At 53.1% G+C, this 22354-nt stretch overlaps 1 protein-coding gene across 1 annotated transcript in view; it reads left to right on the top strand.

The window, feature by feature from the left end:
- LOC133342168 (spectrin beta chain, non-erythrocytic 1-like) overlaps nt 1-5357 on the top strand; it is a 35279-nt gene extending 29922 nt beyond the window's left edge. Inside the window, exon 22 of the mRNA XM_061551136.1 lies at nt 44-5357. Coding sequence (XP_061407120.1) covers nt 44-271 — 228 coding nt within the window. The 3' untranslated portion in view covers nt 272-5357. The remainder of the gene's footprint in view (nt 1-43) is intronic.
- Nucleotides 5358-22354: the final 16997 nt, after the last annotated feature.

The following is a 22354-nucleotide window of genomic DNA, read 5'->3' on the forward strand; positions in this document are numbered from 1 at the left end:
GGCGTGGGGGTGCGGGGTGTCTCTGCCTCTTGTGCGATTGCAGGACGAGATGAACGGCTGGATCAACAGCGTGAGCACTGCCATCGTCGGGGTGCCGGCGGAGGCGAGCGGCGGCGCCGGCGGCGGCGGTGGCGGCGGCGACGGTGCAGGCGACGTGGCACGGGCGCAGACGCTGCCTGCGACGGCCGTGAGCGGCGCCGGCGACGCCAGCCCCGGCAAGCGCGAGAAGGACAAGGAAAAGCGCTTCAGCCTGTTCGGCAAGAAAAAATGAAAATAAAACGGATTGTACAAACCCACACCCACCCACCGGCCCACCAACCCCTGACCCCCACTCATCCCCCCTCACCCCTGCCCCCATAATGACGGTGCTCTCTGTGTAACGCGCGCACTCGGGACGTTTCACGCTGCACTGCACGCCGGGCGCGCTGTAAATCACCGCAAGCCGGCAAGAGAAAAAAAAAACTTCCCAGTCGGCCGCGAAAAAAAAAAGCCAAATTATTATCGTTTTTTTTCTAAGTTTTTATTCATCAAAACACTCTGGTGGGACGCGGCTAACGGTGACTGTGTGTGGGGGAGGGCCTCGAGGGTGGCGCGCCCGTGAGATGCCTTACAGTGACGGTCGCGCATCTGCCCCTGCGGCGTTGTTTTGTTTGTGCTTCGCGCTGCTCCCCGTGTTTTGTCCACCGCCTCGAGCGCCGATGGCGACGTCCTCGCCCCCACGTGCCACCCCTCCGTCCTCCTCCGTCTTCCGTCGATGATTCCTCCGTTGAGCCCTGGCGCATTATTTTCACGCCTGCCCCTCCCCCCGTACACCTGCGCGCGTACCCACGTACGTGCGTGCGCGTGTTTAACCCTCGTGCCTACCTACGTGCCCCTTGCGGCCAAACGTGGATGGCGGTTCGAAGGCACCGCGGATGCCCCCCGCCCTGCTTTGATTGCGCCGACTCCCGCGGTTCGCCGCCGACTCCCGTGCGCGCTGGCGAGGTCGGGATTTGAGCTTGGCGGCGATCGTCCTGTGGCTCAGTCTGCCCCCTCCTGTAGGCGCTCCCCGGTGAAGTCAGCTGCACTTGGGGGAGATTCTCTCCTACGCTGTCCGTTGAGGGGAAAGGGGGCCCTCCTTCTCTCCGAAGCGGTCGCTCGGTTTGGGGAAACCTTGACCAATCCCGATCTCTTACTCACTCCCGGCCTTCCCCAGGTCCGTTACAAGCTCCTGCACGAGGTTGAGTCGGCGGCCGAGTGAAACGACAACAACGACAAAAAAGCGCGCGTGTGCGTGTGCGCATGTGCGCGTGTATGTGCGCGTTTGATGCAATTTTGTTAACTCTGAGCTTTGTCCAAATTGGGTCACAGATTGTGGCAGTTGGCACAGAGAGAGGATGCAGCGTGTTTCAGTGTGGTGCTCTGAGCAGATGGCAGTGTCGCTGTCCACACAGTTTTTGCGCTGCCGTCGATGTGTACAGGACTTTTCCCTTTTATGTTTGGGTTTTTTTCTTGTTTTTGTGCCAGAAGTGTGCGACGATGTAGATACAAAATGACTGGAAGACGATGGCAGGGGGCGGGGAAGCTCGCGGGGAGATTTGAGACGAGAGAAGGTGTAGGATGTGTACAGGAAAGTGGAATTTGTGATCTGTGTTGGGTCGATTGAATGTGGATTAAGAGAATAGCTGTGTGTCATGAAGATGCACAAGTTAGACCGGAAAGCTTTCGAAGGTGTTTTTTTTTATACAAATGTTTTTAAAAGCATATTGCCTATATTAGAGTAGGCGATAAGCCAAACTGAACAGCTCTCAATTGCGTTAGAGCATTGCTTTTCGAACTTAATGGCCGGGAGTTCGTATTCTTTTTTTGCACCATTTAATCTTTTGAAGGGCCCCGTGTATTTCCCCTTTAATTTGTTTGACTTTTATTCTCAAGACTGAACTCTCCTCTTGAGTATGATTAGTGTGTGCGTGTGCCTGAGCCCTGTGCCTCTTGATTTATACCTTTGAACTGGCAGGTTGGTGGAATTGCGACGCATGGAAATATAAATATTTTATTCTGCGTAGCCGTGAAATATCTCGAGTCTCACGAAGGGGCGGCTGGGGGCGGCAGGGCATCTAACATCGCCCTGATGTCGCCACGGTGGCGAGATGTTAACTACCTCGCCTGGTATACAGGAGGTTGTGAGTTCGATCCCGGACCCAGACGCCTGTTGTATATTTGGAGTTGGCATCGTTCTCTCCGTGGTCGCGTGGACTTTTCTCGGGTCCCTCTGGGTGTTCCCTCCACGTTCAGATCAACACGCGTTTAGAACAATTGGCTGCTATGAATGTCCACATGGTGGTAAGCCACTTCATCGAGCTATCATTCGTGATCGCCAGGTCACTTCTGAGAAAGTGCTACATAGCTCAGGTGGGTCTTCTTTCCTGATAAAATATTTGAGATTGATGACAACAACACGAGTGGGAACCACGCGATTATCTTCGCGCCCCGCTCGACACGAGGAGAAGGAACGTCCTGGGATTGTACACATACTTGCCGAGGGCTCGCACACTACAACGCTTGGCGATGGGCCAGCGGCGGCCGCTCGTTTTATCATCCCCGTTCGTGTAGAGCTTCAAGTCTTCTCTCTCCGCTTGAGTGTGGCCGCCGCCGCCGCCTTTCGGTCCGACGCTCGCAGTGCGCCATCGACTGCAGCGCTCGTCGAGAAACGGTCGCCCTCTTCGCCGCCCTCGCATTTGCTGTCGTCGTTTTCACTCGTGCCGTATCATTGCCGTTTACTGTTCACGTTAGCGTTGGGGTTTTTTTTTATTTTTTAAACGGACGTCAAGTTTTATTGCTGCATGTTCCTCTGATTTGTCTTCACGGGGCAGCGTCCCGGAATGTCTGTGTCCGTGCGTCGCACGCGGACGCGCGGACGTTAACGCTCGCAGGCCGCCGACTGATATCCCACCGGACACATCGCCGACGTGTATGTACGCATGTTTGAACTTATTTCGCACCGTACGTAGCCAGCCGCGTTAATCGGAGGTGTGGAATATCCCACCACAGCCACATTGATATCACACCAGAACGATACTGATATCCCCATAGAACACCACCGATATGTCAACATAACCACGCTGTTATGCAACCACAAGATCACCGATATCCCACCAGAACCTCATCAACATCCCACCAGGACATCACACTCAGATGCAAGCCCTCCAAGTGAAAGTGCGGCCGTGTTATTTTATTCTTCCAGTAAACTGACCACTTTAGTTTCACAGAGCGGTGATGTTATAAAGGTATATGTATTAACTTAGATAAATATATTAAATGTGAAGGAATTTATTAAACACAGTACTCAATATTTTTTTTGTTGGGATAGTGGGGTGTGGTTAGGGGGTAGACACTCTGCAGAGCTTTAGTAGAGGGGGGGAGGGCTAGGTTACTTGCTTTATGGATGGCCGAATGCTAAGAAGATATTGCCTTGTATGCCTGCTTGCTTGCTCGCTTATCGACTCAACAAAATATATATATAGAGATATAACAACAACAACAAACCACAACCGTTTCTTTTTTGTAATTATGTCGGTGAGAATGTTGGGGAGCGATGCCCGACCCGGCGACCCAGAGCGCAGCGCTCGCCGGCGTCATGTCTCACCAACCAGGCGGCTCCGTCCGGCTCTCTCCTTACTCACGGTGGGACGGATCGCTTTGAAAAAAAGAGAGAGAGGAGAGAGAGTGTGTGTGTGTAAGTGGGAGAGAGAAAAAAACTCACGGGGCTGCCGAATTATTTCCAAAGCTCACGAAGCGGCTCGCTGCAGGATGATGATGCCCGCTTGCCGCTGCCACGAAAACCTTCCTGACACTTGCACGCGTCTCTCTACAAAGCCGCTAGCAGCGGGGAGCGGTGGCGCAGCGGTTAGCGCGCTGCGCTACGAACCCGTGCGTACCCGAGTTTGATTCCCGCTCGCGGCCAACATCGGGGACGAAACATCTGAACCGGTCCCTTGTCTCTCCCAGGTCGACTCGGTCTCAAATGAGTACCTGGTGTAGCGGTGTGCAGTCAACGTCTGGTTGCGATGTGTAAACATCGCCACTGGGGAGACAAAGGCGGCCTGGCGTGGTGTTGGCAGCCATCCCGCTCGTGTGCCGTGCCGGCCTTAATAGGTGCTCGCTAACCGCACTTGCCCCAACAGTCTGTTAAAGGCTATACTGAGTGGGGGTGGGGGGGGGATCTTTGTCTAAGGTCTGCCCAATAACTCGCAGAGCGACTGCATGCTCAACGCACACCACGGATGATGTATCGTGACACGCGCGTGAAGTGTGTTGGACAGTGGGCGAAGAGATGAGGATGTGAAATGAAACAAACATAGGAATGATAGCGGTGCTTAGGTAATGCTAACGACACACACACACGCACTCATAACCTACTAAGCAAAAGGGTGGTAGTATATTTAAGCAAGCTGTTCCATTATGCATGGTATTGGGCTTTTAGCTATTACAAGTTTTCCCAGGTAGGACGTTTAGGCCGACAACAAATAACTTTTTTCTCTTTGAAAAAGACGTCTCACTCTCGCTATTGTTTCATTCCCTCGTTCTCTCTCCCACTGCCCCTGCCCCCCAACCCCCGGGTGTCTCCCGAGTGGTGCGCGCTCGGGGCCACATCGGTCTGTGAGCTCATCCCAGACACGCGCGTGTCGCGTTGAGAACGCGGGGAGCTGCGCGCTTGTTAAAAGGGGGGAACGCGTGCCCTGCTGGAATCGTCATCCGAGCCGTACCGAGCATTCGAATGCGGCGAGTGATGAACACCAGCGAGAGTAAAAATGTTGACTGAAAACTTTCGTGACTCGCAGGGATTCATATTCTTGGTTCTTTCGGTAAAGTCATGTAGTTAGAAGAAAAAAGAAAATTAAAAATTAAATCAGAAAAAAACCCACGGCATCGCTTGTGTTGCGATCGAAACGTCGTGGGATTTTTGCTTTTTAAATTGATGTTTTATTTTATATTTTTTATTTTCTATCTACGTGACTTTACCGAAAGAACCAAGAATACCAGCGAGATTCGTCACTTCCAACCCAGGCGCCCCCCCCCCCCTCCATTTTTTGTAATGCGAAGCACGCGGAGGCATTTCAAACATTCTCCGCATTTGTAAAACCGGGGGGGCGATGAGTGGTTGAGGTCGACATTCTCAATCTGGTCACAGGAATCGGGAGATGAATTTGACATTTTAAACGCGCAATAGTGGCGTGGGCAGCGTTGACCCCCCCCCCCCCACTCCCTTTCTCCCGTCGGGATGAGCTGACGGAATGAGCGCTGACAAAAACTGGAAGCCCCTCCTGTACGTGTATACTTACTACCCTTTGAGCCTAATAAAGCATTACCATTATGTACTTTTAATCACGGCCATCCCTGAATTCGTGTCTCGCGTGTCGCGGTGTGTGTAAACAAAAACATCGCCACTGGGGGAGACAAAGGCGGTCGGGCACGGTGCTGGGCCACCCATCCCCTCGTGTGCCGTGCTGGCCTTCGTCAGGTGCTCGCTAACAGCACTTTGTCCCCAAAGGTCTATTACGGCTACAAGTGGGAATCTCTGCATTTGTTGTCGATGGTGGTGATTTCATTTGCCGCACAGGCCAGGTATATCACACAAAGTAATTCAACGTTAAACCACGTGGTTTTTTTGTACGTGGATTCTCCTATGACTTATTGTGACCCAAGTTTTTTTTTGAAGGCGTCATTGCTCCTTTCCTGCTGCCTTGTGCCTCGGCGGCGCTTTCTGGGCCAGGCAAAGGTGGACCCCGGGTGAGTCCGCCTGCGTTCATTGGTGAGCGTTCCGATATGGGGCTGTGGTTGAGGACATAGAGCCGACTCAATCAAAAGGATCTATCGCACGCTTTCACTGCAGCTGCCGAGTGCGCAAATGGCATCCTTCTCAACGTTCAACTCAAGCTGATGCCATCACGTCCGTATGTTGAACTTCTTTCGTGCTCATCGGAGGTGCGGGGAAAGGGCAAACAAAAATGAACATAAAAAGCAGCTTGAAAGACGCGAGTTTTCAATCGAGACGATTTGAAAGTGCATAGCTCCAGTGGCTTCCTGATATCGGAAGGAACAGCGATCCAAGACGGCCGCGGACGCGCATCCACAAGCGCGCGACGCTGCGACATTTTGGCTCAAACGGCAATAGCAATGCCACACACCGCTCGAAATAATGGACCAAGCAAACTTGTCTTGCAGCTGACTAAGAGACATTGAAGCAACTGAGGCCATTTCCTGGCGAGCTGATCTGGACTTAGACGTTAAAGGATTCGCGGGGCAGTTTGGCAGTGATTGGCACGCTGCCGCTGTGAACCCGCTGGCCTGGGTTCGACTCCCGGCCAACTGCTATGTACGTGTAGAGAAGTCCCCACGGACGTACTCGGAGGCGGAGGTAATTTAAGGGCTTCCGCCAGGGTTTATTAGAGCTTATTAGAGTCCCTGCCGGCTAGCTCCGGTCTCTCTCTCTCTCGTGTCGGATCGTGGACTCTGCCGACTCCACCGAGCGGAGAGAGAAGCACCTCTACGGCTACCACCGGCTTCTCCCCAGACTCCCTATTCGATCCCTCTCTCTACCCCCTGGTTCCCTCTTCACCCTGCTTACTCTACCCGTTCCCACAGTGACCCCGCTTACGTCACGGGGTCCCCCTTAAGTACCCTAGGAGACGTGACGTCATCGCACTGAACGGCACACCTGAGGTCACGTCCCCATTTAACTCCTCTACACTTGTAAAGCAGCTTTCGCGCCGTACATAGCCAGCCGTGCTAATCGGACGTGCTAACTCGAGTCACGAGTGATATTTGAGGGGCCATACCGCTTCACCAGCCCACGATGACCATCGTGGTGAAGTATGGTAAAAACAACCCGCATAACCCACACGGCTCGTGGAGGCTTTCATCCAACATTACATCAATTGAAGGACGTTAGTTAATTGTCCTGCCAGCAACACACAATAAGAATGATACAAACTGGGCGGCTGACGGTAATGAAACATCAGCTATGCAAGTTGCCAGTTTTAAATCCCCCAATCCGTGAAGCCCTCTGCCGCTGCAGTCTGTAGGTCGTCCAGTGGGAGGCGCTGTTGAATATTTAAACACAAAATTAACAACACGCAAGCGAAACTTGAACGTTCCACATCCCCCAACAAAGATGCCCCGTATAGCCTTGACAGATTGTTGGGGCAAGTGCTGTTAGCGAGCACTTATGAAGGCCGGCACGGCACACGAGGGGGGTGGGTGGCAAACAACCACGCCCGGCCGCCTTTGTCTCCCCAGTGGCGATGTTTACACATCGCAACCAGGTACTTATGTGAGGCTGAGTCGACCTAGGCAAGGCCCAGGACCGGTTCAAATAATCGTCACAGGTGTTGGCCGTGAGCGGGAATCGAACCCGCGTGGTCAGGTTCATAGCGCAGCGCGCTAACCGCTACACTACCGCCCCCCCACCACACACAACCGCACACAACTGCACACACACACGCGGGTATATGTGTATATATTTATAGACATCATCCGCTTCATTATTTTATTGTGTTTTGTGATGCAGGTGAAAAACGCCCACCGACCACAGCTCCCTTTTTTCCCTGGTGGCAAACATTTTTACTTTCGTAGATTTTTATTTATTCCACCGCCGACGGACGGGATGCGGGGTGGGGTGGGTGGTGGTGGTGGTGGAAGAAAAAAATTTCCACGCAGGTTTCCAAAACATAAAAACCCATGAAAGAGCAAACAGGAGCTTTGTCTGATATTGAAATGAAGGCGCTTGAAACGCCCATGCAAATTGGCTGGCACGTTCTGACTTTGACGCGCTGTCCGCGGTAGGTGGTGGTGCGATTGGTGGTTTGATTCCTGGCACAGGTGGCCAAAACAATGAACCCGAAACATGGTTCTCTTAAGTCTCGAACATTGCTTGCCTCTATATCTACCGGCAGGAAAAGTAAAGGCGCCGCGGTGGCGAGATGTTAACTGCATCGCCTGGTGTACAGGAGGTCGTGGGTTCAATCCCGACCCAGACGCCTGTTGTATATTTGGAGTTTGGCGTATCTCTCTCTCTCGGTGGGCGCGTGGATTTTTCTCCGGGTCCTCCGGTGTTTCTCTCCACATTTAGAAACATGCGTTTAGAGCAGTTGACTGCTATAAATGTCCACATGACAAGCCACATCGTTGAGCTATCGATTGTGGCCAGGTCGCTTCTGAAAAAAAGACCTTTACAGCTCAATGGGCCTTACCTCGTAAAATAAAAAATAGTTTTAGTAGTTATAAATGGTGGGTGTTTATATTTCCGCAAGTATATTACCAAAGGACTGAGATGAACCGAGACAATCATCGTTTGCAGCCTTCTGCGGCAGTCGAATTTGGCCGGTAACACGACGGTTTCACGCCACAACACCCACCCAATGCATGCCGGCACTATTCAGAACGACGGTTTCCCACACAGTTTTCCCTTCCTACGATGTTTCCACACAGCAGTGTGCGCGCGATGCTGCAGTACGGAAGAGGCTTCATACCGGGCACCGTCGACATTTACAACGTTGGCCACTGAATGGACGAAGGGCCTCATCCATCCAATGCTGTGTTGGTTATGGGGGTGGGGAGGAGCAGTGGTGTTTGACCATATTTCACCACGCCAGTCGAGTGTGGGTTGGTGAAGGGGGGTCCAGGACCGGTTCACACGTATCACTCTCGTGGAATCACGTGTGGGTACCCTCCCGTTACATCTCGCTAGCGTGCGTTAAAGTGGTTCTGACAGGATCTGAGCAGTTGTGGGGGACCTGGCAATTTACTCGACATTAGTGGCGTAAACGAAGCCATAGATTCGATACACACACACACATCGAACTGTACGTGTGTGACTCTATCGTGTCCGTTTCATATACGCTGTATGTAATTAGTTCACGTAACGCTACTAAATTGAATAAGCACGAGCGAAACTGTTTTAGTTTACTAGGTAAGGCCCACTGAGCGTTGTAGCTCTTTTTCAGATGCGACCTCGCCACAAATGATAGCTCAACGAAGTGGCTTATCGTGTGGAAGTGTATAGCACTTTGATTCTTAATGTGGAGAGAAAAACCGGAAGACCTGGATAAAAATCCACACAACCACGGGTAGAACACAAACTCCAAATATACATAGCGTCAGGGTCGGGATTGGGTTTGGATTTGGATTTGAACCCACGACCTCCTGCATACCTGGCAAGTGAGTTAACAACTCGCCACCACGGCACCCATCTCGAGGGCTCTGTACACAAACAGTGACCATCTCTATTTGGTAGAGAGAGGTGATCCAATTATGGGACGGAGAATAAATATGTATAGCTTATGCTTGTGGTTCTAAGCATGGGGTGCAAGATGCCCTTTCTAGGAGGTGCGGGACATGGACAGATTTGTTTAGGTACAAATTAAGCACGGACACGTAAGTACAACAACTTTGTTTAATCAAACCCTCAATGCATTTATTAACATTTTACTCTTTTTTTACGGTGCAAATGCTGCAGTCAAGGTTAAGAACCACCACCCTAGGCCCAATGGTCACTGGAGGCGTAATGCACCATAGAATACAATATCACCCCTCCCCAACTTGAACCACGACCCAGACAGGCCCATCCAATATCATCCCTCGTCAACTTGAACCACGACCCAGACAGGCCCACCCAATATCACCCCTCCTCAACTTGAACCACGTCCCAGCGAGACCCACCCAATATCACCCCTCCTCAACTTGAACCACGTCCCAGCCAGGCCCACCCAATATCACCCCTCCTCAACTTGAACCACGTCCCAGCCAGGCCCACCCAATATCACCCCTCCTCAACTTGAACCACGTCCCAGCCAGGCCCACCCAATATCATCCCTCCCCAACTTGAACCACGTCCCAGCCAGGCCCACCCAATATCATCCCTCCTCAACTTGAACCACTACCCAGCGAGGCCCACCCAATATCACCCCTCCCCAACTTGAACCACTACCCAGACAGGCCACCCAATATCATCCCTCCTCAACTTGAACCACTACCCAGCGAGGCCCACCCAATATCACCCCTCCCCAACTTGAACCACTACCCAGACAGGCCACCCAATATCATCCCTCTTCAACTTGAACCACGACCCAGCGAGGCCCACCCAATCCCCACGCTTCTCAAATCGCATCGGTCGTCTCGTCAAGGGCTCAGTGATGGTCGACCGTCTTAAGATTCGCTTGGTCACTTCTGACGGAACGCTGCGTGCTCCGTCAAGATAGCACGGGGACCTCGGCAGTGTCGAAAGAGCCCTCGGAGCCCCATGGACGCTGTGGTGCCACACGCTGAGAACACAGCGATGTGTGCATTACCACCGAAGCAGTGCCGGATTATCTTTGTAGCAAAAGTAGCTGCAGATGTAGCTACTACATATGTAGCTACTACATATGTAGCTACATATATAGTGTAGCTACTACATATGCAGTAGCTACGAGCCCCGCACTTTCAAGGGCCCCGCGCTAAATGCTTTCAAGCTATCAATTCCGGTTCAGTGATTCTGCACTTGCTCTATTACAATAGTACTATACTGCCTTCAACTTTTATGAACGACTGGGTGTTTAAGGTTAGCGATTTATCGTATTATCTGGCTGTATAGCAAATGACAAATATTTACTTTATTATTCAAGTCATCCAGCAGTGGATTGCCAATAAGTACAACGCAAGTTCAATGTTGTTTCACTAAGATAGCCAACAACTGTTGCGTGTGTGTAGTGGGTTGCGGTAGTGTAGCAGTTACAAACCCGCTCACTTCCCGCTCACTGCCAACACCAGTGACGGTTATCTGAACCGGTTTTGGGCCTCCTCTAGGTCGACTCAGCCTCAAATGAGTACCTGGTGTGGTGTGTAAATATCATCACTGGTGAGACAAAGACGGCCGGGCGTGGCATTGGCCACCCATCCCCTCGTGTTCCGTGCCTGCCTTCATAGGTGCTCGCTAACAGCACTTGACCCAATACTATATTAAGGCTATACGGGGGATCTTTGTCTTTGGTAGGGTCAAATAAGATTTAGGGATTTTTTTTCCTCTTTCAGCGTGTGAGCACGTGACGGAGCTTTGTGTTCCCCACGCAATTTTGTTTTGTGTCGCCGGCCCACAATTGTGGCGGAGAGCATTAGATCATTCGATAAACACCACCGAGTACAACATGATACATATTTATTGGGTCATTTGAAACTAAAAGCTAAGCTTTTTTTTATTTTAACAGGTAAGGCCCATTGAGCTATATGGCTCAGAAGCGACCTGGTCAGCACAAATAGCTCAGGCGACTTACCATGTGGAAATGTATTGAAGTCAAATACTGTTTTTGAGTACCGCTGTTTCTGAGCCAATCAAACGAGGAAGTAGCCAGTGGTCAGGTATCTGGCATATTCCAGATGAAATACGCTGGTGCACCCAGTACCTGTTTTATCGATCCTGGTTTATTGCGGTGATGGGGGCTTAGTTTTGACCCTGCACCAGGATTTAAACTCTTGGTCATGACACGGAGAATCTGCTGCTGCTGCATCAACGCAGCCTGTATCACAGCCATAATGATAATAATGTCGTGCCAATAACAGTAATTTCTAATTGGACTAAACATAAAAGTGTATAGACTCACATGGAGGTACGTTTTCTTACGTTGAACTAATTGTGAGCTTTGTTGACACAAAAGTCACTGGCAAGGGACATGTGGATTACAGAGTAAAATATGAGCATTAGGAGAGTGTCAATCTTCATTGGTGGGACTAAACCAGTGGTGGGAATTCCACATTCCTTTGGCAGGAGCGAATCTATCTATAGGACAGCAACTGTTGGCTAAGATTTTGGGATCAGATCCAGGTTCTAGCTGCCCGTGGTTATACCCGGTTCTCAGGTGTAGAAAGGTGCACAAAAAACACCCATCACGTTAATAAACGTTGCTAAATTCCAGGTCTGAGAATGAAATAATGTCAGTGTCACCCTCATGTGACAATCTCACAGCAAAGTGTATGGGGAAGTGTGGCCCCTTACTGCGCAAAGGATAAAAAGAGTGAGTTGAACAATGTCCACATGTCTTGTGCAAACTCTCTTATGTTGCAGTGCTCTCTCATAAATGGTTCTCAAGCTGGAATACATTTGGAAAGAAAAAACCCTCGAACAAAAAATGAACGCGATACCTTCAATTATGTGGTTATATTTCCGTGGGTTACTGAATAACAACAACAATAACAGAATAAATGCTGTAAGGCGTCAGTGAGTCTGCCCAGGAGGAACAAACGCTGTGGTTAAAATCAGCTTTGTTGATTTTACAAGGGTTGCTAATGGAGAGGCAAATGAGAGATTTATTATTATTATTATATACAAGTAAACGAATGGCGGTGGCTGGAGGATCCTACAATAATTCCCACTGGGGACTTCTAAGCACCCAGAAAGCCATGCGCCTTGATGTTAATTGTAAACCCTTCGGCTTATTACCGACCTCCTGTAACCTCCGTTTATGAATGCAGCACCGCCATCATTTACTTGAAGGCGCAGGAATTTATGTAAAGCCGGCTGTTTTGGTTAACAGAAAACATTTGTGCATATATTTTTTTGTTGGCAGACAATGAGCCTGTTTTTTTGTTATCTCAATGAATGCTAACTTGTTAGATATTTGGTGAAAATGAACAACATGGAATCGAAATTCCAAAGCAATTAATTTCGCCCATTTATTAAAGAAATGTGGTTTCATCTTATGACTTGTGTATGGCCAACGTTGCTAATAGTTTGACAATGTTCTTACATTTACGAGAATTACTCCATTTTACAGGGTGGCCCAAACGTGATTTTTTTTCTCCAAGAGACACGCATTATTATACACATTTTATGTTTTATTCACATTTAAGGACAGCACCCCCTATCATTATCGTAATCCATTTCCCCATATTCACTTTTAACAAAAAAACTACGGTGAAAAATATAAAAAATATCAACAAAACAATAGAAATGTTACAAACAAATTACTTTATAGTTTTGTCCGCTTGGGTATTTATTTGAGTCTTTATTGGAATTATTGTGCACGCGTGTTCTACATTGTTTAACTGGTGTCTTATGGTGTCTGCACGGAATTGCGTCGAGGGTGTTTCGCCTGTGGTAAAGCAGTGTGATTGATATGAAGCTCATGGAATAATTAACTCAGTGTAGTCCTAATTTGTCTGATCGTTTGTGATCAATTGCGTGTGATCAGAAATAACTTTTGATGAAAGTGTTGCTGCAGCCAGACTAAAAGCACCCACTCCAGATAAATGTCCTTTGCCCATAAATGATGTCTAGTTTTGTAATATAGTTGTTTACGTAATTGTTGTTGAAATATCAGGTCATTATTGGTGCTGATGTTGTTGATTGAATGTAGGCCAGCAAAGCGTCACTGGGAAATTAACAGCAATAAATCCATACCGTTGCAGTATACCATCGGTGGTTTAAGTACCGTATATACGTCCGTGTGTTGAACTTCTTTCGCGCCGTACGTAGCCAACCGTGGGAATCGGAGGTGCTGATTCGTATAGGGAGCAAGTGCCGGTATAACATACGTGCCGGCAAGGATACGGAAGGAATTATAAACTGACGAAATATAAAAATAAAAACATTAACGTGAAAAGCAGATTGTGGTACTACGGTTGATAAATGCTAAGGCCACGATAACACTTAAGAGCCCCCCCCCCTTTTATCTTTTAAAAACTGTTGGGACAAGTGCTGGCAGTGAGTGTTAAGGCTGTAACGTCGCATAAGAGCGGGTGGTATGGTCGGTACCATGCCCGGCCGTCTTTGTTTCCACACAGTCCTCGATGCTCAATTAAGGCTGAGTCAACCTAGGCGAGCAACGACCTAGGTCGCTCCATACCTCGCTTGCCGCTGTCTTTAGCCGTGGAATTGAACCCAGGTTGCCGCATTCGTAAGTGAACCACCAATGAATCACCACTCCCCATTCTAAAGGCAAAGGATCCGCCGTGTATCCTTGCGCGGAATGTTGGGGCAAGTGCTCTCAGCGAGGTGCCCATGCCAAGGAAGACACACACAGAACCGCACGTGTACATACGTGTGTGTCCTGGGCCTCCCCTAGGTCTACTGAGCCTTGAATATGTACTGCAACTGGTGCTGTGTGTAAACATCGGCACGGTGAAGGTGCTAGCTACCCTCACCTCCTCCATGTGCCTTCGTAGGTGCTGGCTGACAGCACATGCCTCAACGGCCTCTTAAAGGCTATACGGGGGAGATAATCCTTTGCCTTTAGTGTTCGTGAGCAATGCATTTGTTAAATCGCAGCCCGTGGTGCGTGTTAATTTGCAATTTCCCAACTCCTTAAAGGGATTGCTATTCATGTAGGAAATACCCAAATTCATATGTTAATGCGGCTTGCCCCATTGTACTAACGATGTGGCTTGTTTATCCGCTGCTGAGCTCCACAGGGACCCCCCCCCCGCATCAATACGGCTTCGTATATTAAAACGCGACTGCGACTGGATTCGTGAGGGCCATGGGACGACTATTAAGAAAATAAAAGGTGACCCCCTGTACCCTGCGGTGTGTGCGGTTGAGTATGGGTTGTTTATCCACGTGTTCGGTGCAGTCTGTGGGCTTGTCTGTGCACTTGCCCCAACAGTATGTTAAGGCTATACTGGGGGGGGGGTCTTTGTTTTTGTTGTGGGGGGCGGTGGCGTAGCGGTTAGCGCACTCCGTTCGCGGCCAACACCAGTGGCAAATATTTGAATGGGTCCTGGGCTTCCCCTAGGTCGACTCAGCCACGTATGGGTACATTGAACGGTGTGAAAAATCATCTCCACAGGGGAGACAAACTGGGTCGGAAGTGATGCTGGCCACCCACCCCCTTGTGTGCCATGCCGAGCCTCATCGGGCGATACCAAATACACTGACAATTTCTCGGAGGTGGCAAGCCCCATTTTCGCAAGCATGTGAATGTCACTATTGGAACCTCATTTGCCAGTAAAAATATGATAATTGGTTTTTTACCCTTCTATCTGGCAACAAAACTGACACCTTTTTTACAAGGAGTCATGTTTGCATAGACCACAATACCTGCAGTCATAATGCAAAAAAAAAACATAACTCTGATAATGTGCACTGTCCTTGAAGTTGATTGGTCCACACCCGAGACAGCTTTCCTTAGAGCCTAGTCTCACATGGTGTTGGACCAGATGACGCCAAAAAGGCGCACAACTCAAAGACAATGCACCATCAGAGTATGAGAGCTCGGGGTAAGCATTTACACCATTGGAACCTCATTTGCCAGTAAAAATATGATAATTGGTTTTTTACCCTTCTATCTGGCAACAAAACTGACACATTTTTACAATGCACATTATCAAAGTTATGTTTTTTGTTTGCATTATGACTGCAGGTATTGTGGTCTATGCAAACATGACTCCTTGTAAAAAGATGTCAGTTTTGTTGCCAGATAGAAGGGTAAAAACCAATTATCATGCGAATGTCGTTCACCTGAGTGTGTTCTGTAATCCATGCATAGATAACAAAACAAAAAACCTGCCCAATTGGAACGATTGTGTTGTTGATCTTCAGAACAATGTCAGAAGAGGCAAGACATCAGTACCGAGGTGATTGTGGTGGAAATTCCACAGTGCTATACCAGGAACACCCGTTGAATTCCCAGCAACCAAGCAGTGCGATCTCACAAAACGGTGCTTAGTTTATTGGCCACAGGAGAATGATCATGCCGAGTAACATGATGATGATGATGATAGTCGTTATCTTCGAATGTTGACCTTAGGCCAAGAATTGACCTTTGCAATCTCACTGTGCTTGGATGAATCTTAAGGAACAACGCCAAACTAAATTCAACCAATTTTGATCATCCAACATTTCGATGAAAAACACGTTTCCTAATTTGGGGTTTTATATATTTTTGGAAACGGCGACTCTCAAATGCAACGCGCCAGTGTTCGCCTGACTCTGACGTGGATGATTAGTTTCCACCGCTTGCTATTTCGGTGCGATTAGGCGTTCGGTGGAGTCCCTTATTTAATTATCAAACAAACACAATCAAACAAACAAAAACCAGGGCCATGTAGTCACAAGTCTATTTTCTGACACCGCTTCTGTGGGCTTTGCGGTATTCGTGTTGGTTGTTTTTTTTAAATTAAGAAACGGTGGAATTTCAAAAGATCACGATAACCGAGTGCGTTACGCGACCACAGGTCTCCCGACCAGCCAATGAGTAACCGTGCGAATGCAGTAACCCCTCGGTGGTGTGCTCTGGCGATCATTTACAGGAACAACAGCCACGACACCTGGTCGCGTTTCCTCGCCGGAGAGGCACGAGGCGACGCGTGGCTCTCCGTGCCGTCGCCACCACCACCACCACCCCACCACCACCACCCCACCACCACCACCACCACACCACCACCACCACACCACCACCACCACCACACCACCACCACCACCACCCCACCACCACCACCACACCACCACCCCCCCACCACCACCACCACACCACCACCCCCCCCACCACCACCACCACACCACCACCACCCCCCCACCACCACCACCACACCACCACCACCACCCCACCACCACCACCACCACCCCACCACCACCACCCCACCACCCCACCACCACCACCCCACCACCACCACCCCACCACCACCACCACCACCACAGCACCACCACCACCACACCACCACCACACCACCACCACACCACCACCACACCACCACCACCACACCACCACCACCACCACCCCACCCCCCATCGCTTGGGTCATCCTCGCAGCTCTGAATGTCTCTTCGCGTTGCCCGCGCTCCTTCCTCGAAGGCAGTGCCCCTTCCCCCTCCCCCCTCCCCCCCTCACCCCTCCCCCCTCACCCCTCCCCCCAGCGTGTTGGCCCGTTGGAGTAGAGTGGATGGGGGTGGCTGGGGGTGGAGTGGATGGGGGTGGATGGGGGTGGAGTGGATGGGAGTGGAGTGGATGGGGGTGGCTGGGAGTAGAGTGGATGGGAGTGGATGGGGGTGGCTGGGGGTGGCTGGGAGTGGAGTGGATGGGGGTGGATGGGGGTGGAGTGGGGTGGCTGGGAGTGGAGTGGATGGGGGTGGATGGGGGTGGATGGGGGTGGATGGGGGTGGAGTGGATGGGAGTGGAGTGGATGGGGGTGGCTGGGAGTAGAGTGGATGGGAGTGGATGGGGGTGGCTGGGGGTGGCTGGGAGTGGAGTGGATGGGGGTGGAGTGGGGTGGCTGGGAGTGGAGTGGATGGGGGTGGATGGGGGTGGATGGGGGTGGAGTGGATGGGAGTGGAGTGGATGGGGGTGGCTGGGAGTAGAGTGGATGGGAGTGGATGGGGGTGGCTGGGGGTGGCTGGGAGTGGAGTGGATGGGGGTGGATGGGGGTGGAGTGGGGTGGCTGGGAGTTGAGTGGATGGGGGTGGATGGGGGTGGATGGGGGTGGAGTGGATGGGAGTGGAGTGGATGGGGGTGGCTGGGAGTAGAGTGGATGGGAGTGGATGGGGGTGGCTGGGGGTGGCTGGGAGTGGAGTGGATGGGGGTGGATGGGGGTGGAGTGGGGTGGCTGGGAGTGGAGTGGATGGGGGTGGATGGGGGTGGATGGGGGTGGATGGGGGTGGAGTGGATGGGAGTGGAGTGGATGGGGGTGGCTGGGAGTAGAGTGGATGGGAGTGGATGGGGGTGGCTGGGGGTGGCTGGGAGTGGAGTGGATGGGGGTGGATGGGGGTGGAGTGGGGTGGCTGGGAGTGGAGTGGATGGGGGTGGATGGGGGTGGATGGGGGTGGAGTGGATGGGAGTGGAGTGGATGGGGGTGGCTGGGAGTAGAGTGGATGGGAGTGGATGGGGGTGGCTGGGGGTGGCTGGGAGTGGAGTGGATGGGGGTGGATGGGGGTGGAGTGGGGTGGCTGGGAGTGGAGTGGATGGGGGTGGATGGGGGTGGATGGGGGTGGAGTGGATGGGAGTGGAGTGGATGGGGGTGGCTGGGAGTAGAGTGGATGGGAGTGGATGGGGGTGGCTGGGGGTGGCTGGGAGTGGAGTGGATGGGGGTGGATGGGGGTGGAGTGGGGTGGCTGGGAGTGGAGTGGATGGGGGTGGATGGGGGTGGATTGGGGGTGGAGTGGATGGGAGTCGAGTGGATGGGGGTGGCTGGGAGTAGAGTGGATGGGAGTGGATGGGGGTGGCTGGGGGTGGCTGGGAGTGGAGTGGATGGGGGTGGATGGGGGTGGATGGGGTGGATGGGGGTGGCTGGGGGTGGCTGGGAGTGGAGTGGATGGGGGTGGATGGGGGTGGAGTGGATGGGGGTGGATGGGGGTGGATGGGGGTGGATGGGGGTGGCTGGGAGTGGAGTGGGTGGGGGTGGTTGGGGGTGGAGTGGGGTGGATGGGGGTGGAGTTGATGGGAGTGGATGGGGGTGGATGGGGGTGGATGGGGGTGGAGTGGATGGGAGTGGATGGGGGTGGATGGGAGTGGATGGGGGTGGATGGGAGTGGAGTGGATGGATGGGAGTGGATGGGAGTGGATGGGGGTGGATGGGGGTGGATGGGAGTGGATGGGGGTGGATGGGAGTGGATGGGGGTGGAGTGGATGGGGGTGGATGGGGGTGGATGGGAGTGGATGGGGGTGGATGGGAGTGGATGTGGGTGGAGTGGATGGGGGTGGATGGGGGTGGATGGGGGTGGCTGGGAGTGGAGTGGGTGGGGGTGGATGGGGGTGGATGGGAGTGGATGGGGGTGGATGGGGGTGGATGGGGGTGGATGGGGGTGGCTGGGAGTGGAGTGGGTGGGGGTGGATGGGGGTGGAGTGGGGTGGATGGGGGTGGAGTTGATGGGAGTGGATGGGGGTGGATGGGGGTGGATGGGGGTGGAGTGGATGGGAGTGGATGGGGGTGGATGGGAGTGGATGGGGGTGGATGGGGGTGGAGTGGATGGCAGTGGATGGCAGTGGATAGGGGTGGATGGGGGTGGATGGGGGTGGAGTGGATGGGGGTGGATGGGGGTGGATGGGGGTGGATGGGGGTGGAGTGGATGGGGGTGGATGGGGGTGGATGGGGGTGGATCGGAGTGGAGTGGATGGGGGTGGATGGGGGTGGATGGGGGTGGATGGGGGTGGAGTGGATGGGGGTGGATGGGGGTGGATAGGGGTGGATGGTGGTGGCTGGCAGTGGAGTGGATGGGGGCGGATGGGGGTGGATGGGGGTGGATGGGAGTGGAGTGGATGGGGGTGGATGGGGGTGGATGGGGGTGGATGGGAGTGGAGTGGATGGGGGTGGATGGGGGTGGATGGGGGTGGATGGGGGTGGTTGGGAGTGGAGTGGATGGGGGTGGATGGGGGTGGATGGGAGTGGAGTGGATGGGGGTGGATGGGGGTGGATGGGGGTGGAGTGGATGGGGGTGGATGGGGGTGGATGGGGGTGGATGGGGGTGGCTGGGAGTGGAGTGGATGGGGGTGGCTGGGAGTGGAGTGGATGGGGGTGGATGGGGGTGGATGGGGTTGGCTGGTAGTGGAGTGGATGGGGGTGGATGGGGGTGGATGGGGGTGGATGGGAGTGGAGTGGATGGGGGTGGATGGGGGTGGATGGGAGTGGAGTGGATGGGGGTGGATGGGGGTGGATGGGGGTGGCTGGTAGTGGAGTGGATGGGGGTGGATGGGAGTGGAGTGGATGGGGGTGGATGGGGGTGGCTGGCAGTGGAGTGGATGGGGGTGGATGGGGGTGGCTGGCAGTGGAGTGGATGGGGGTGGATGGGGTGGATGGGGGTGGATGGGGGTGGCTGGTAGTGGAGTGGATGGGGGTGGATGGGGGTGGATGGGGGTGGATGGGGGTGGATGGGAGTGGAGTGGATGGGGGTGGATGGGGGTGGATGGGAGTGGAGTGGATGGGGGTGGATGGGGGTGGATGGGGGTGGCTGGTAGTGGAGTGGATGGGGGTGGATGGGAGTGGAGTGGATGGGGGTGGATGGGGGTGGCTGGCAGTGGAGTGGATGGGGGTGGATGGGGGTGGCTGGCAGTGGAGTGGATGGGGGTGGATGGGGGTGGCTGGGGGTGGCTGGGAGTGGAGTGGATGGGGGTGGATGGGGGTGGAGTGGATGGGGGTGGATGGGGGTGGATGGGGGTGGCTGGGAGTGGAGTGGGTGGGGGTGGATGGGGGTGGATGGGGGTGGATGGGGGTGGATGGGGGTGGAGTGGATGGGAGTGGAGTGGATGGGGGTGGATGGGGGTGGATGGGAGTGGATGGGGGTGGATGGGAGTGGAGTGGATGGGAGTGGATGGGGGGTGGATGGGAGTGGATGGGGGTGGAGTGGATGGGGGTGGATGGGGGGTGGATGGGAGTGGATGGGGGTGGATGGGGGTGGATGGGGGTGGAGTGGATGGAGGGTGGATGGGGGTGGATGGGGGTGGATGGGGGTGGCTGGGAGTGGAGTGGGTGGGGGTGGATGGGGGTGGATGGGGGTGGATGGGGGTGGATGGGAGTGGATGGGGTGGATGGGGGTGGATGGGGGTGGATGGGGGTGGCTGGGAGTGGAGTGGGTGGGGGTGGTTGGGGGTGGAGTGGGGTGGATGGGGGTGGAGTTGATGGGAGTGGATGGGGGTGGATGGGGGTGGAGTGGATGGGAGTGGATGGGGGTGGATGGGAGTGGATGGGGGTGGATGGGGGTGGAGTGGATGGCAGTGGATGGGGGTGGATGGGGGTGGATGGGGGTGGAGTGGATGGGGGTGGATGGGGGTGGATGGGGGTGGATGGGGGTGGATGGGAGTGGATGGGGGTGGATAGGGGTGGATGGGGGTGGAGTGGATGGGAGTGGATGGGGGTGGATGGGGGTGGATGGGGGTGGATGGGAGTGGAGTGGATGGGAGTGGAGTGGATGGGGGTGGATGGGGGTGGATGGGGGTGGATGGGGGTGGAGTGGATGGGGGTGGATGGGGGTGGATGGGGGTGGATGGTGGTGGCTGGCAGTGGAGTGGATGCGGGTGGATGGGGGTGGATGGGGGTGGATGGGGGTGGATGGGAGTGGAGTGGATGGGGGTGGATGGGGGTGGATGGGGGTGGATGGGGGTGGCTGGCAGTGGAGTGGATGGGGGTGGATGGGAGTGGAGTGGATGGGGGTGGATGGGGGTGGCTGGCAGTGGAGTGGATGGGGGTGGATGGCAGTGGAGTGGATGGGGGTGGATGGGGGTGGCTGGCAGTGGAGTGGATGGGGGTGGATGGGGGTGGATGGGGTGGCTTCTTTCTGAGCCCTCTAATATTACACATTCATTCATTATATGCACCCGCGATTAGTAATGAGGGACAACGTGACCTCCTGCCCCTCAACACTTAGAAGTCAAACCCCGCTTGTGTGGCTACATTGCCCCCCTCCCGTCCAAGTAGAATTTTGTTTCGCCTGAACTTAAAACACGGTTCTGAGACGTAAACGTAAAATGAACATCAGTATTTTAACACAATTGTCAATTTTTTGTGAGGTATATACTAACTTGGCTATTAACTGCAAGCGAATTATACAACAATAATGTAATTCAACGGGACGCCGCTCTGCGCGTCTCGCTGTTTGCTCTTAGCAACCACGTGGTCTACGATCACTGGGTTTTGAAAGGTATTTTACATCTTTATGGGTTATCGCATTGAGATTACAATTTCTAACGTTGTTATCTTTAATCGGCAGATTCATACAACATGATTATTCACCAATGGCTCTCATGCGTGATACAGTTTTACACGTCAATCACCTCACGTGACCCCATTGGGACATTGCCACTTACTCCCAGGGGTCCGCGCACCCCGGGTTGAGAATGACTGGTGTAGTGTATAGTGTAGTGTATAGTGTAGTGTATAGCGTAGTGTATAGCGTAGTGTATAGTGTATAGAGTAGTTTATGGGTTGAATATTCGGTTCATACATTTTCATGCACGTGCACGTGTTTATGTACACAAAGATCCCCCGTATAGCCTTAACAGACTGTAGGGGCAAGTGCTGTTAGCGAGCACTTATGAAGGCCAGAACGGTACACGAGGGGGTTGGTGGCCAGCACCACGCCCGACCGCCTTTGTCTCCCTAGAGGCGATGTTTACACATCACAACCGGTAATTATTTCAAGCTGAGTCGACCTAGGGGAGGCCCAGGACCGGTTCAGATAATCGTCACAGGGTGTTGTTCCGTGAGCGGGAATCGAACCCGGGTCGCCAGGTTCGTAGCGCAGCGTGCTAACCGCTACACCACCGCTCCCCACACCCACGCATACGTGTGTACGCGTGCATGCCTGCATACACATGTACACGTGTGCATGTACAATCCACTGCTGGATGAGCGCATCTCCCCATGCCACCATGTCTGTCGTAAGAGATGTTTTTCGTCGCTGCAGGATTGTGAAGACGGAG

The sequence above is a fragment of the Lethenteron reissneri genome, chromosome 14 (assembly GCF_015708825.2).
Source record: "Lethenteron reissneri isolate LAM-NWPU_2019-01 chromosome 14, ASM1570882v1, whole genome shotgun sequence".
Taxonomy (NCBI): domain Eukaryota; kingdom Metazoa; phylum Chordata; class Hyperoartia; order Petromyzontiformes; family Petromyzontidae; genus Lethenteron; species Lethenteron reissneri.